Source organism: Miniopterus schreibersii (genome assembly GCF_964146895.1).
Source record: "Miniopterus schreibersii genome assembly, chromosome: 4".
Classification (NCBI taxonomy): domain Eukaryota; kingdom Metazoa; phylum Chordata; class Mammalia; order Chiroptera; family Miniopteridae; genus Miniopterus; species Miniopterus schreibersii.
The window spans coordinates 24,449,122-24,462,499 of record NC_138105.1 but is presented as its reverse complement, the minus strand read 5'-3'; the positions used below and the strand labels follow the sequence as shown (position 1 = coordinate 24,462,499).

Below are 13,378 nucleotides of genomic sequence, written 5' to 3'. Positions count from 1 at the left end.
TCTCAGCCTCCATGATTTAATAATGCAGCTCGGTGAATCAGTTCACATGTGTGAATATGTCAAAGTTTTTGCCAGACACTCAAAGATTAAGTACATGTTTCTAAGTGTTGTTCTAAATATCCAGACACTACATGTAGACGTTTAGCAAAAAAGAAACATTAAACTTATTAAACAATAAACTTACGATTTAGACTGATGCCCATTTGAGGTTTTAGAAGGATTGTATCTTTCTAGAATAAAAAGAATGCAGAAATCACTAACTGAAGTAGGGCTATTTAGATTATAAAATATCTATCAATATACCCTCAAGGAAATATAAATCAAAATGACAAGATACAATTCTTCATTCATTTGTAACACTTTAAAGTCTGATAATATGAGATACTGAAGGAAATAGGCATGCTCATATGCTGTTGGTAGAACTATAAACTCATGCAATCTTTCTGAAGGGCAATCTGATAATATTATCTAATCAATACTGTTAAATGCGCATATCCACTGACTTAGCAATTATAATAAAAGGAATTTACCTTACATATATATCTGGAGGAGTACATAAACATGAACATACACATGGATGTTTATTATAATATAGTTTATAACAGCAAAATCTGGAAACAAACGTCCCTCAAGAAGGGACTAGTCAAACAAATTATGGTATTTTCATACAATATAACACAATTTTAATGCTAAAAAGAATGAGCTAGAGCTTTATACTACAAAAACTTTAAAATAAATTAACAAAATGGTAATAAAGAGTAGGTGCAGCTTATGATCCCATCTGCCAATAGTTAGCTTTGGGAGAGAGAATGGGGGTCAGGGAATAAAAGAAAGAATGAGACATTCTTAAAGATTTTAAGAGAGAAAATGTAAACTCTAAGGTCTATTAGCTAGCTGTTTTCTGTATATTCACAATGTCAGGTCCCTTTTTCCTATAACTATAGCTTTAATGCAGAATTAAGAAATGGATATATAAAATAAAGTTTGTTAATATTCGGAGGAATTTCTTCTAGTTTCGTTTTTAAGATCACTAAAGATAACATGCTAAGTGTCAAAAAGTTCCATATTTTTATCTCCCAAAATAGCTTATTACCAGTGTAAATCTACCTTACTTAAGAAGGTACTGCTCTTGGCAAAGAGAACACTGGTTTTGTTACAGAGCTATATAATGAAGCCTAGACATTTGCTACAGTTCCTGACCTTACTGCTACCCTTACCATTGTCAATTCGCACAGCCATCAGGTCTTGGGACCATGCTTGAATTCCCTAAGGCTATCTTTCCCTCAAGTTCCTCTGAGAGGCTAAGAGAGTGGAGGTAGAAGGGGACTGTGTAGCAGACAGCAGACTTTCTTCCCAGACCAAATGAATAAATAAATATACAAACAGGAAGAGAAGAGCCATTGTAAGCTACAGTGATCCCTTCTTACCTGGAGTTTTGCTATCACAGAACCAAGTATCTTCATGAAGCAGATGGAAAGACAGAATGGCTTTTGGGTTTATAAGGTGTCAATCGAATTGAATTCATGAACTTTGTAGTTCAAATACTTAATAATAAAAAGTTAATTTTGATCTCCAATAATCTGTAATTCTTCATTTTTTAAGCATATCAAGATTCAATTGATAGACTCTTCTCAAAAGACTTTGAAGAAGCAAGTACAAATGTATTGATTTTAGGTACTTTCATAGAGAAATACATGCATTACAACTCTTTGGAGTGTTTGAATCATGGACGTAATACACACGTTTATTACTGTGTAGAATGTTGCCATCTTCCGTAAAGTATTGTCATATACTGGTCTCTACCAGAGAGCATGTTCCAACATTCATTATTTGGTTAACAACTTTCTTCTTAGTTTTGTGTGTGCTTAAAACTTAGCCAAAATCCTGCTTTGCACGAATTAATTTTACAATGCTCAATTAAGGTTTACACAATGAGCTGCTACTTGAAACCTTAAAACTACACTGTTCCAATGCTGGTTTGCTATTCCCATTACAAATGCATTGGTTTCATATTATCTCTTGAGAAATACAGGCATTATTTTGGGGGGGAAAATTCAGTTGAATCCATTACTAATCATATTATAAAAATCGGGATAAGACATGCAAGAACTTATTAAAGCAATATATGATATGACCATGAGAAAGGAAATGTTGAAGAAAACCAAGAGGAAAAGAAATACTCACTTTGTTCTCCAGGGCCAAAGCTGGACTGCTGAGACTCCTGTGATAAATGGGACAAAAATTATATAGTAACATTAAGTGAAAAGGTTTTATTAGTGAAAAATGCTTCAAGTGAAATTATTCAATTCCAGCTAATTTAATGAATAATTATGTTGAATTCCTAAGAATACATAAAAGAAATACAAAAGAATTTAATGGAATCTGATCAGCCTCAGCAATTTTGTCATCAATAATGGACTTTCCCAGAGCTAACTACAAAAAGCAACCTAACTGTTTCTCATTCATTTCTTTTCAGCATGGTATTCATATCCTAATTTAGAGCCCTGGAAAAGCAAATGATTTAAATTTAAGATTCTTGGTTTTAAGAAAATGTTTAATTTTTCTTTTTAAAAAGGTAATACACCAAGAACTTTATACTAGGGTGAAAATAGCTGTACGACCTATACAATCTCAAAATATACCACTTTTACAGACTAAAGAAACCTACAAGGTATTCCCATGTCATTTTACTCTCTTCTTCTCTCTGCTTCCAGAATCTTACAATCAGCAACTTGAAGAGATTGTCATATACTTATTTATTTATACTCCCTATACTAGCACAGTGCCTGGTACTCAGGAAGCACTGGTAAAAAAGAAGCCAAAATGTCACTGTCAGTGAAACATGAGTTTCCAAACTCAACTTTCATGATCAGAATAGCTGTTTTACATGTGTAAACTGCCCATTTTTCTAAGTTAAGTCTGTGGTACACTATGTAGTACTGAAATCACACAAACATCCCTAAATGCCTCTTTAAAATAAGCACAATCTTCTTTTAATTTTAATTATTTGTGAAAGAAAAATCCAAAAAGTATGAAAGCTAAAATATAGTTTTGCTATTAAAAAAAGTTAGAAACCTACATCTGTGGTCAACTGATACTCAACAAGGGTGCCAAGACCACCCAATGGGAAAAGAATAGTCTTGTCAACAAATGGTGCTGGGTCAACTAAATAGCCATATGCAAAAGAATGAAGTAGGATGCTTAATTCAGACAATATAAAAAATTAACTTACATTGAATCAAAGACCTAAATTTAAGAGCTAAAACTATAAAACTCTTAGAAAATAATGCAGTGCCAAATCTTAATGACCTTGAATTTGGCAAAGATTTCTTACATATGACACCAAAAGCACAAGACAGAAAACCAATAGATAAATAAAATTAAGAACTTTGTGCTTAAAAAGATACCATCAACAAAGTGAAAAGGACAACCCACAGAATGAGGAGAAAATATTTGCAAATCATATATGTGATGAGACTGATATTTACAATATAAAAAGAGCTCTTACCAGTTAATGATAAAAAACACAAATAACCCAACTCTCTCGGGTCCTCACTTCCAAGATGACCAAGAAAAGAAGGAACAATGGTATGCCAAAAAAGGCAACGGGCATGTGCAGCCTATCTGTTGCACCACCTGCACCTGATTAAGTGCCCAAGAACCAGGCCATTAAGAAGTTTGTCATCAGAGCCTGGCCAGTGTGGCTCAGTGGTTGAGTGTCAGACCAATGAACTAGGAGGTCACTGTTTGATTCCTGGGCAGGGCACGTGCCAGGGTTTCAGGCTTGATCCCCGTGGGTGGCATGCAGGAGGCAATCAATCGATGATTCTCTCATCACTGATGTTTCTATACCTCTCTTACTCTCTCTAAAATCAATAAAAAATATTTAAAAAAAAGTAAAAAGAAGTTTGTCATTCAAAACATAGTAGAGGCCGCAGCCATTAGGGACGTTTCCAAAGCAAGTGTCTTTGATGGCTATGTGCTTCCCAAGCTGTATGTAAAACTACATTACTGTGTGAGCTGTGCCATTCACAGCAAGGTAGTCAGGAATCAGTCTCATGAAACCTGGAAGGACTAAACAATCCCACCCCAATCTTAGACTTGTGAGTGCTGCCCCACGACCTCCACCACAGCCCATGTAAGGAGCTGAGCCCTTAAGGACTAAAGAAAAATTCTCTGGGAGAAAAAAAAAGAAAATCATACTTAAAAAAAGTCACATAACCCAATTAAAAACTGGGCAAAGGGTCTGAATATATATTTCTCCAAGGAAGATACACAAATGACCAATAAGCACATGAAAAGATGTTGTCTGACATCATATCTCATCAGGGGAAATACAAATCAAACCCACAATGGATAGATATCACTTCACATCCACTAGGATGACTAGAATCACAAAGATAAGAAGTGTTGCCAAGGATATGGAGAAACTGAAAGCCTCGTGGAAATGTAAAATGATGTAGCTAGCTACTTTGGAAAACATTCTGGCAGTTCCTCAAATGATTAAACATAGAGTTACCATATGAGCAAGCAAAATGAAAACATGTCTACACAAAAACTTGTACACAAATGTTTATAGTAGCATTATTCATAATAGCCAAAAGCTTGAAATAACCCAGATGTGCTTCAGCTGATGAATACAAATCATGATATATATCTATACAATGAAATATTAGTTGGCCATAAAAACGAATGAAGTACTAATACATGCTACAACTTGGAAGAACCTTGAAAACATTATGCTAAGTGAAAGAATCCAGGTGCAAAAAACCATATATGGTATAATTCCATTTATAAGAAATGTCCAGAAAAGGAAAATTTGTTGAGAGAGAGTAGACTAGTAGACTAGGGCTGGCAGGGAACAGAAGGAAAGGAGGTAATACCTAAAGAGTAGGGAATTTCTTCATTAGGTGATGAAAATGTTCTAAAATTGCAGTGATGGTTGCACATGTCTATAAATATACTCAAAACCACTTAATTATATACTTCAAATGGGTGAATTGCATGGTATGTGAATTATATCTCAATAAGGCTATCATAAAAAACCTATAAATAAAGCAGTGCCTAAGAGGTTACTCCTGTAAATTGCATTAAAAATGAAAAGAATCCTCTATTCTCTTGAATTGCTAATTTACCTGATAAGTGGTCTAAAAATTAATAGCCCAAGCTTTTAAGCAATTTCTGACTCCTTTCTCTCATGTCTGACTAGTCAGCTATTCACCTAATCACCAAGTGCTACTGGATCCTATCTCCAAAATATCTACTAAATGCAACACTATCTCCTCTCCAGACTTCAGGTCTTCATCTTTTTTCATCTATAATGGCCATCTAATGGATCTACTTAATTCCAGTCTTTCTCCTTCACTTAACTAAAGCCTCTTGCTAACCTTTCTAAAGTCCAAGTCTTAGTACATAACATCATTACTTTCCTATTTTTCTTTATTGATTTGAGGGAGGAAGAGAGAGAAGCATCTATTTGTTGCTCCACCCATTCATGCATTTACTGGTGGATTCCTGCATCACTGGGGATCAAACCCACAACCTTGGCACGAGGCTCCAACTGAATTACCCAGCCAAGGTTCTCCCATTTTTCATAGAGCCTCTAATGGATGAAATACAAACTCTTTCGCATGACATTCACTCATATATGTAAGTACTGGAAAAACAGAATGAAAAACAAAAACAAAAGCAAACATGGGCCTTGTCCTCATGGAGCTTAACACCCATGTGAATAATATCAATGACTATCTTTGCAACTACTCGTGCAAATAAAGGTAAAGTGGCAATTATGATAAGTATAAAGAAGAGCGAATACACAGTATTACATGAAAACTTATCACTGTGCGCATGTGGGTATGCATGAGAGTATGATTATGAATGTGAATATGAATTTGGCTAGGAAGATGAGCACAGGCTTCCTTGAGTAAGTATCAGGTTAAGATCTGAAAGATATGTAGGAAGTAAACTGGGAAAGAAAGGGAAAGGTAAGTGTTCAGGGTAGAAAGAACAGCATGTGTAAAGGACAGGAGTACAGCTGGTATAAAGAAGTTAAAGGCAGTCTGTGGGAAGAAAAAGTACAGAAGAAAGAGTAGTGAGAAATGAAACTCAAGACCTGAGAAGCTGGGTTAGATAGCTTGTAGACTTTGCAGACCACATTAAAGATGTGTGTGTGTGTGTACAGTTTACTAAGTAGAAGAATTATACAATGACAACTGGGTATTGTGAAGATCAACCTTGCTATTAAGAAGTGGAGAATAGCTCTGGAAAAACTAGAATGGAAGTAAAGATATCAAGCGATTACTACAGAGGTCTAAGGAGGAGATGACTACAGCTTAAACAAATCAGTGTTCAAGATTTTCTGATCATGCACTCCCTATCACTGAGAAAGCTTTTTATTTGTATCTCCAAAATATGTACAGTTGACCCTTGAACAACTGGGGTTTGAACTACGTGGGTCCACTTAATATGCAGATTGAAAAAATCCTCATAAGGGTAAACTTATATTTTATTCATTACTAATTATCTAATATAACCAAATTACTGAAATTTTATTTGGCTCAGATAAAATGAAATTTTTCACTACATACAAAGAAAAAAGGAATGACAGGAAATTACATATCAGAAACAATGCAAACCAGAAGACAGCAGAGCAATGTCTTCAACCTAGAATTCTACATCCAGTGATAATACTTTAAAAAGAAAGGTAAAATAAATACTTATTTTGGACATACCAAAGCTAAAAAGCATTCATCACTAGCAGACAAACATGTTAAAGAAAGTAATCTAGGCAGAAGGAAAATTATAACAGAGAGGAATCTGGGTGAATACAAAGGAAATGGTAACTGTGTGGGGAAATACAAAAGCCTTTTTTCTTATTATTTAAATCTTTTTAAAAGATAACAGAATGTTTAAATGGAAAACAGTAACAATACTGTGGGGTTTATAACTTATGGAAGTAAAATATATGCAATAATAGTACAGATGCTGGGAAGGGAGAAATGCAGGCATAATATTGAAAGGTTCTTACATAATAGAAAAGAATGGTATAATATTACTTGAAGATAGACTTTGGTAAGTTAAAGATATATTCTACAAACCCTGGAACAAACATTAAATAGCACAACAGTTATAACTAATAAGCCCAAAATAAAATGTAAGAATGAAAAATACTCAACCCAAAAGGCCAAAACAAAAAAAAAGACTAAATGTGACAAGTAGGTATTAAAAAGCAATATGATAGAAATTTAAACCCAGCTATACCAATAATCACATTAAATATAAATGGTATAAATACCCTAATGAAAGAGCAAAAAAATGTCAGATTAGAAATTTAAAAAGGAGAAAATGATAATGATACCTACAAGAAATACATTATAAACACCAAGGACACAGTTTAGAAGTAAAGGATGGAAAATGGGATATGATACACTAATCAAAAGAAAGCTAGAGTCGTTATATTAATATGAGACAAAGTATATTATTAGCAGGGTTAAAAGGTGTCATTTCATAATAATAAACAGGTTAATTCATCAAGAGCTAATAACAATATCAAATGTTTATGCACCTAAAAACAGAGCTTAAAAAGTAAAAAAAAGCCTGGCCGGGCATGGCTCAGTGGTTGAGCATTGACTTAGGATCCAGGAGATCATGGTCGATTCCCAGTCAGGGCACATGCCCGGGTTGCGGGCTCGATCCCCAGTGGGGTGCATGCAGGAGGCAGACCATCAATGACTCTCTCATCATTGATGTTTCTCTCTCTCTTTCTCTCTCTCTTTCTCTCTCTCTCTCTCTCCCCCCCTCTCCCTTCCTCTCTCTGAAATCAATAAAGATATATTTTTTTAAAAAGTATGAAGAAATGAACAAGCAAGGACAAATTCAAAATATAGTTGGAAATTAACTACAACTCTCAATAATTAATAGAACAAGTAGAATTACAATGAATAAGAACATAGAAAACTTGAATAATATTAGAAACCGACTTCATCTGATATTTACAGGGCACTTCATTCAACAGCAGAATATATATATTTTTCAAGTATATGTGAAATATTTACCACAGTGTAATTAAACCACAAATCAGTAACAAAAAATATGTGGAACATTTAGAAACTAAATGACACTACAAAATAACCCACAGAACAAAGAATGAATTTTTTAAAAATCAGGACTTTGAACTGAATAAAAGTAATACAACACATATTAAAATGTGTGAGTTACAGGTAAGACATTATTTAAACAGAAATTTTAACCGTCAAAGTGTATATTAGAAAACGAGAAAGGTCTCAAATCAATGATCTTAGTTTCCGCTTTAAGAAATTTTTTTTAAAAAAAGTACATTAAACCAAAAGAAAACAGAACATACCAAGAATGTGGAACAAGCCAATTGTGTAGTGAAGGCCTGGGATGAGGTGGAACCAGGTGGGAGGGGAGGGGGGCAATGGGGAAAAAACGGGAAGCATAGCCATGCAGCCTAAGGCACTAGATTAAAAGTAATTGTGATATGTGATATTGTAAACCCTACAGTAATCACACAAAACAGGTCTGGAAGACTCCTACTTTCTGATTTCAAACTTACTACAAAACTATAGTAATCAAGACAGTGTGTGATATTGGCATAAAGATAGACAAATAGATCAGTGAAACAAAACTGAGAGACCACAAAAATACCCTCACAGTATGGTCAACTGATTTTCCACATGGGTGTCAATATAATTTAATGGGGAAAGAATACTCTTTCCGACAAATGGTGGAGGGACAACTGGACGTGCACATGCAAAAGAATGAAGTTGGGCCCCTATCTGACACTAAATACAAAATTTAATTATAAATGGAGGAATGATCTAAATGTAACATTTAAAAATATAAAACTCTTAGAAAAAAACATAGGTGTAAATATTTGTTACCCTGGATCATACAACAGTTTTTAAACAATGACACCAAAATCACAAACCACAAAAAATAAACTGGACTTCATCAAAATTAAAAAATGTTGTGCTTTAATGATCGCCATCAAAAAAGTAAAAAAATCCCACAGCATGGGAGAAAACTTTTGCAAATTATACATATGATACAGGACTGTACTCTAAAATATATAAAGAAAAAATAAAATAAAATATAAATATATAAAGAATTCCTATAACTTAATGATAAAAAGACAACCCAATTAAAAAATATCTGAATTGGTATATCTCTAAATAAGATATACAAAGGCCAATAAGCCCATGAAAAGATTCTCAGCATCATTAACCATCAGAGAAATGAATATCAAAACCACAATGATGGGGGAGAAACAAGATGGCGGCAGAGGTACAGCTGCACCCGCCGCCTCCCACAACCACATCAAAATTACAACTAAAATACAGAACCACCACCACTCAGAACCTCCTGAAATCTAGCTGAACAAAAATCCTACAACCAGGGAATTTAAGAAGCACTGAGACCAGTAGGAGGGGCAGAGACACGGGCAGATCAGGGCTGAATCCCAGAGACTCTGCCTCGGGCCCACACCCGGTGCTGAGGTTTAAACCCGGGAAGGACATCTCCGCGGTGGAGGTTTACTGGAGAAGTGAGGGGTCCCAGCCCCACATTGGGCTCCCAACCTAGAGCTCCAGGGCCGTAAAGAAAAGTCCCCAAAACTTCAGGCTGTAAAAACCAGTGGGGACTTAACTTCGGGACACAAAGGTTGGGGGAGTCCTAGGCTTTCCTCTTAAAGGGCCAACACATGGACTCACTCAGAGGCGCTCCATCTGAGCTCCAGAGCTGGGCAGCAGCTTGAAAGGACCTGGGACATTTGGAGAGGAACTAACTTGCCTGAAGTCAGGGCGAGAGGTGAAGGGGCAGCTTTCTCCCAGACAGAAGAGCTGGCAGAGGCCACTGCACCTTTGGCGAGCTCTCCCCACACAGAGCCAGCAGGAAGGCACCATATTTGAATCTCCAGCACCTGACTCACGCCTTTGGCCCCGCCCCTCCCCACCTGCAAGCTCATCCAGGCCATTTCAATGGCTTTTCTATGCAAGTGGCCTCTAGAGCCTCATGCTTAGGACTTTCCTAAAATCTCTCAAACAAGCAGCAGCGTGCCCAATATGGCTTGATAAGTGGCCGCAGGGCTGGCACTAGTGGCAGCCTGCATTGGTTCATAGGCTGGCCTCTCCTGGACACCTCCAAGCCCAGCACAAGTAGCAGCCAACTACGGTTTGCTGTGTAGCTCATGCTGGGCAGCCCTGGGCAAGTCACAGGCAGAGGCTGACTTTGCACCTTCCAGGAGGCCCAGAGACAGTGTACCGGGGGGTCGGACTTGACTATGCTGGATTACAACCCTACCACATCCATGACTGACACACTCAAGGGGCGCACTTGGAGAACATCAAAGCTCCACTGAAGTAAATCCTGCTCCATAGGGGTGTCTCCAGCACAGCAGCTCTTTGGCTGGAGTTGCAGCTGGTCCTCACAGCTGATTGGCCTGGGGGTGAATTTCTCCCAGTGACACCAACAGCAATCAAGGCTCAACTACAACAGGACAGTGCAAACAGCCCACACAGGGGTGCACCTAGGAGGTCCAGCTCAGGTGACTGGGGAGGTTCAGCCACTGGACCCTACAGGACACCTACTACACAAAGCCACTCTACAAATTCCAGGAAACATAGCAGCTCTACCTAATACATAGAAACAAACACCTGGGAGCAGCCAAAATGTGGAGGCAAAGAAACATGTCACAAAGGAAAGAACAGAAGAAATCTCTAGAGAAGGAACTAAATGAAATAGATCCAAGCAAGCTAACAGACACAGAGTTCAGAATTTTGGTTATAAGGATGCTCAAGGATATTAGTGAGACTATTACGAAAATAAGTGAGACCATCGATGACCTAATAAAGTACCTATCAGAAATGAAGGCTACACAAACTGAAATGAAGAACAAAATACAGGAAATCAACAGTAGAGGACGCTGAGAATCAAATCAGCAATTTGGAACACAAAAAAAACCCAAACACCCAACCAGAAAAGGAAAAAGAAAAAAGAATCCAAAAATATGAAGATAGTATAAGGAGTCTCTGGGACAACTTCAAAAGGCCCAACATTCATATTATTGGGGTCCCAGAAGGAGAAAAAAGAGAGCAAGAAATTGAAAATCTATTTGAAAAAATAATTACAGAAAACTTCCCCTACCTGGGGAATGAAATAGACTTAGAAGTCCAGGAAGCACAGAGGGTCCCAAACAAGAGGAACCCAAAGAGGCCCACAGCAAGACACATCATAATTAAAATCCAAAGGGTAAAGACAAAGAGAGAATCTTAAAAGCAGCAAGAGAAAAGCAATTAGTTACCTACAAGGGAGCATCCATATGACTGTCAGCTGATTTCTCAACAGAAACCTTGCAGGCCAGAAGGGAGTGGCAAGAAATATTCAAAGTGATGAAAAGCAAGAACCTACAACCAAGATTACTCTACCCAGCAAAGCTATCATTTAGAATTGAAGGTCAGATAAAGAGCTTCTCAGACAAGGAAAAGCTAAAGGAGTTCATCACCACCAGACCAGTACTATGTGAAATGTTGAAGGGTCTTCTTTAAGAAGCTGCTAATGAACAAAAGAATCTGAAAAACTAAATGTATCCAGAGACACTGACACATGCAACACATGATCATACTTCAGAGGGAAGAGGGAAGGGGGGTGGAGGGTGGGAAGAGATTAACCAAAGTTACTTGCATATATGCATAACCCATGGACACAGACAGTAATGGGGTGAAGGCCTGGGGAGGGGGTGGGAGCGAGGTGGAGGGGGTCAATTGGGGGGAAAAATGGGACACCTGTAGTGCTTTCAACAATAAAGATAAATTTAAAAAATAATAATAAATAAATAATAAATAAAAATAAACAATTTTAAAAACCCACAATGACATACCAATTCACACCCACTAAAATAGCTATAATCAAAAAGAAAGATAATAACAAGCTGTCCAGGGTGTGGAGAAATTCAAACAAACTCTCATAGGCTGCTGGTGGGATATGTAAAATGGACCAGCCACTTTGGAAAATCATCAGACAGTGCCTCATATATTAAACAAAGAGTTACCATATGACCTAGCATTTCCACTCCTGGGTAATAAACAAGAGAATTGAAAATATACATCTATATAAACACTTCACTAATGTTTACAGCAGCTTTGTCTTAATAGCCAAAAACTGAAAACAACCCAAACATCAATCAACTGAACAGATAAACAAAATATGACATATCCATACAATAAAATATAGTCAGTGTTAAAAAGGAATGAAGTATTGATACATGCTGTAACATACATGAACCTTGAAAACATCATGCTAAGTGAAAGATCCCATCACAAGACTGTATATTATATGATACTATTTGCATAAAATACCCAGAATAGGTAATTCTATAGAGATGTAAATTAAGATTAGTGGTTGACTAGGGCTGCGAGGTGGGGAATGGTTGGAGAATAGAGAAGGGTAACTGCTAACTTTTAGCAGGGTTTCTTTTTGATGGCTGTACAACTCTGAATTTACTAAAAACCAGTGAGTTGTATATTTTAAATGGATGAGCTGAATGGCATGTGTATTATATCTCAATAAAATTGCTACCCTCAAAAAAGAAAGAGAAGGCATTAGCCAGAATTATGAACTTATATTTAAAGTCTTCTAATAAACTAAAGCTTTAATTTTACAATTAAAAAAGAGGCATAGCTATTAAATAAAACAAGAGATAAAATTAAAAAAGCAAGAGTGTCTATATGAATATAAATGTAGACCTGAATATCAGACAGACATCAAAACAAACATTAATACCACATATAAAGAGGAACATCTCATAATGTAAAAAAGGGATCAATTCATCTGAAAGACACAGCAATTCTAAATGTTATGTACCTAATGACAAAGCTGCAAAATACACGAAATAAAAACAGACAAAACTGAAAGCGGAAACAGATCAGTAAATACAGATGCAGATGTTCACACTCTCAGTAACTGAAAGAGTAGACAGAAAATCAGTAAAAATATAGGTTACTTAACTACTCCCAACCAACTTGATCTGATATATATATAGAGAACATATTGTATCTACTGCACATGAAACAATCACCAAGAGAGATCATATACTAGGCCATGAACATTTAAATTTAAAAGGACTGAAATTATACAGCATGTAGTATTATTTGAAAAGAACATAAATTAGAAATCAATAAACAAAATGATATCCGGAAAATCCTTAAGTATTTGAAAATAAAACCACAAACTTCTGAATAACCCATGGATCAAAAAAGTCACAGAAAATACCCTAATTTGTGAGATACAACTAAAGCAGGGCTTAGAGGGAAATTGGTAGTTTTAAATACTTAAAACAAGAATTGTTGCCGGGCCGGGAGTG

The 13,378-nt window shown here is 36.4% G+C and overlaps 1 protein-coding gene and 1 pseudogene across 3 annotated transcripts in view; one reads left to right on the top strand and one right to left on the bottom strand.

Annotated features, from left to right (window-relative positions):
• The window catches only part of AFF4 (ALF transcription elongation factor 4), a 77,098-nt gene that overhangs the window by 26,549 nt on the left and 37,171 nt on the right, over window positions 1-13,378 (bottom strand). For both annotated transcript variants that reach the window (XM_081134222.1, XM_081134221.1), the window contains 2 exons: window positions 2,185-2,221; window positions 185-230 (listed from right to left, as the gene is read on the bottom strand). In XM_081134222.1, the coding sequence (XP_080990348.1) occupies window positions 185-230; window positions 2,185-2,221 (83 nt within the window). The remainder of the gene's footprint in view (window positions 1-184; window positions 231-2,184; window positions 2,222-13,378) is intronic.
• LOC308555579 (small ribosomal subunit protein eS26 pseudogene) lies at window positions 3,564-4,123 on the top strand (annotated as a pseudogene). Its single transcript has 2 exons — window positions 3,564-3,645; window positions 3,898-4,123. The product of its transcript is annotated as a small ribosomal subunit protein eS26 pseudogene (transcript).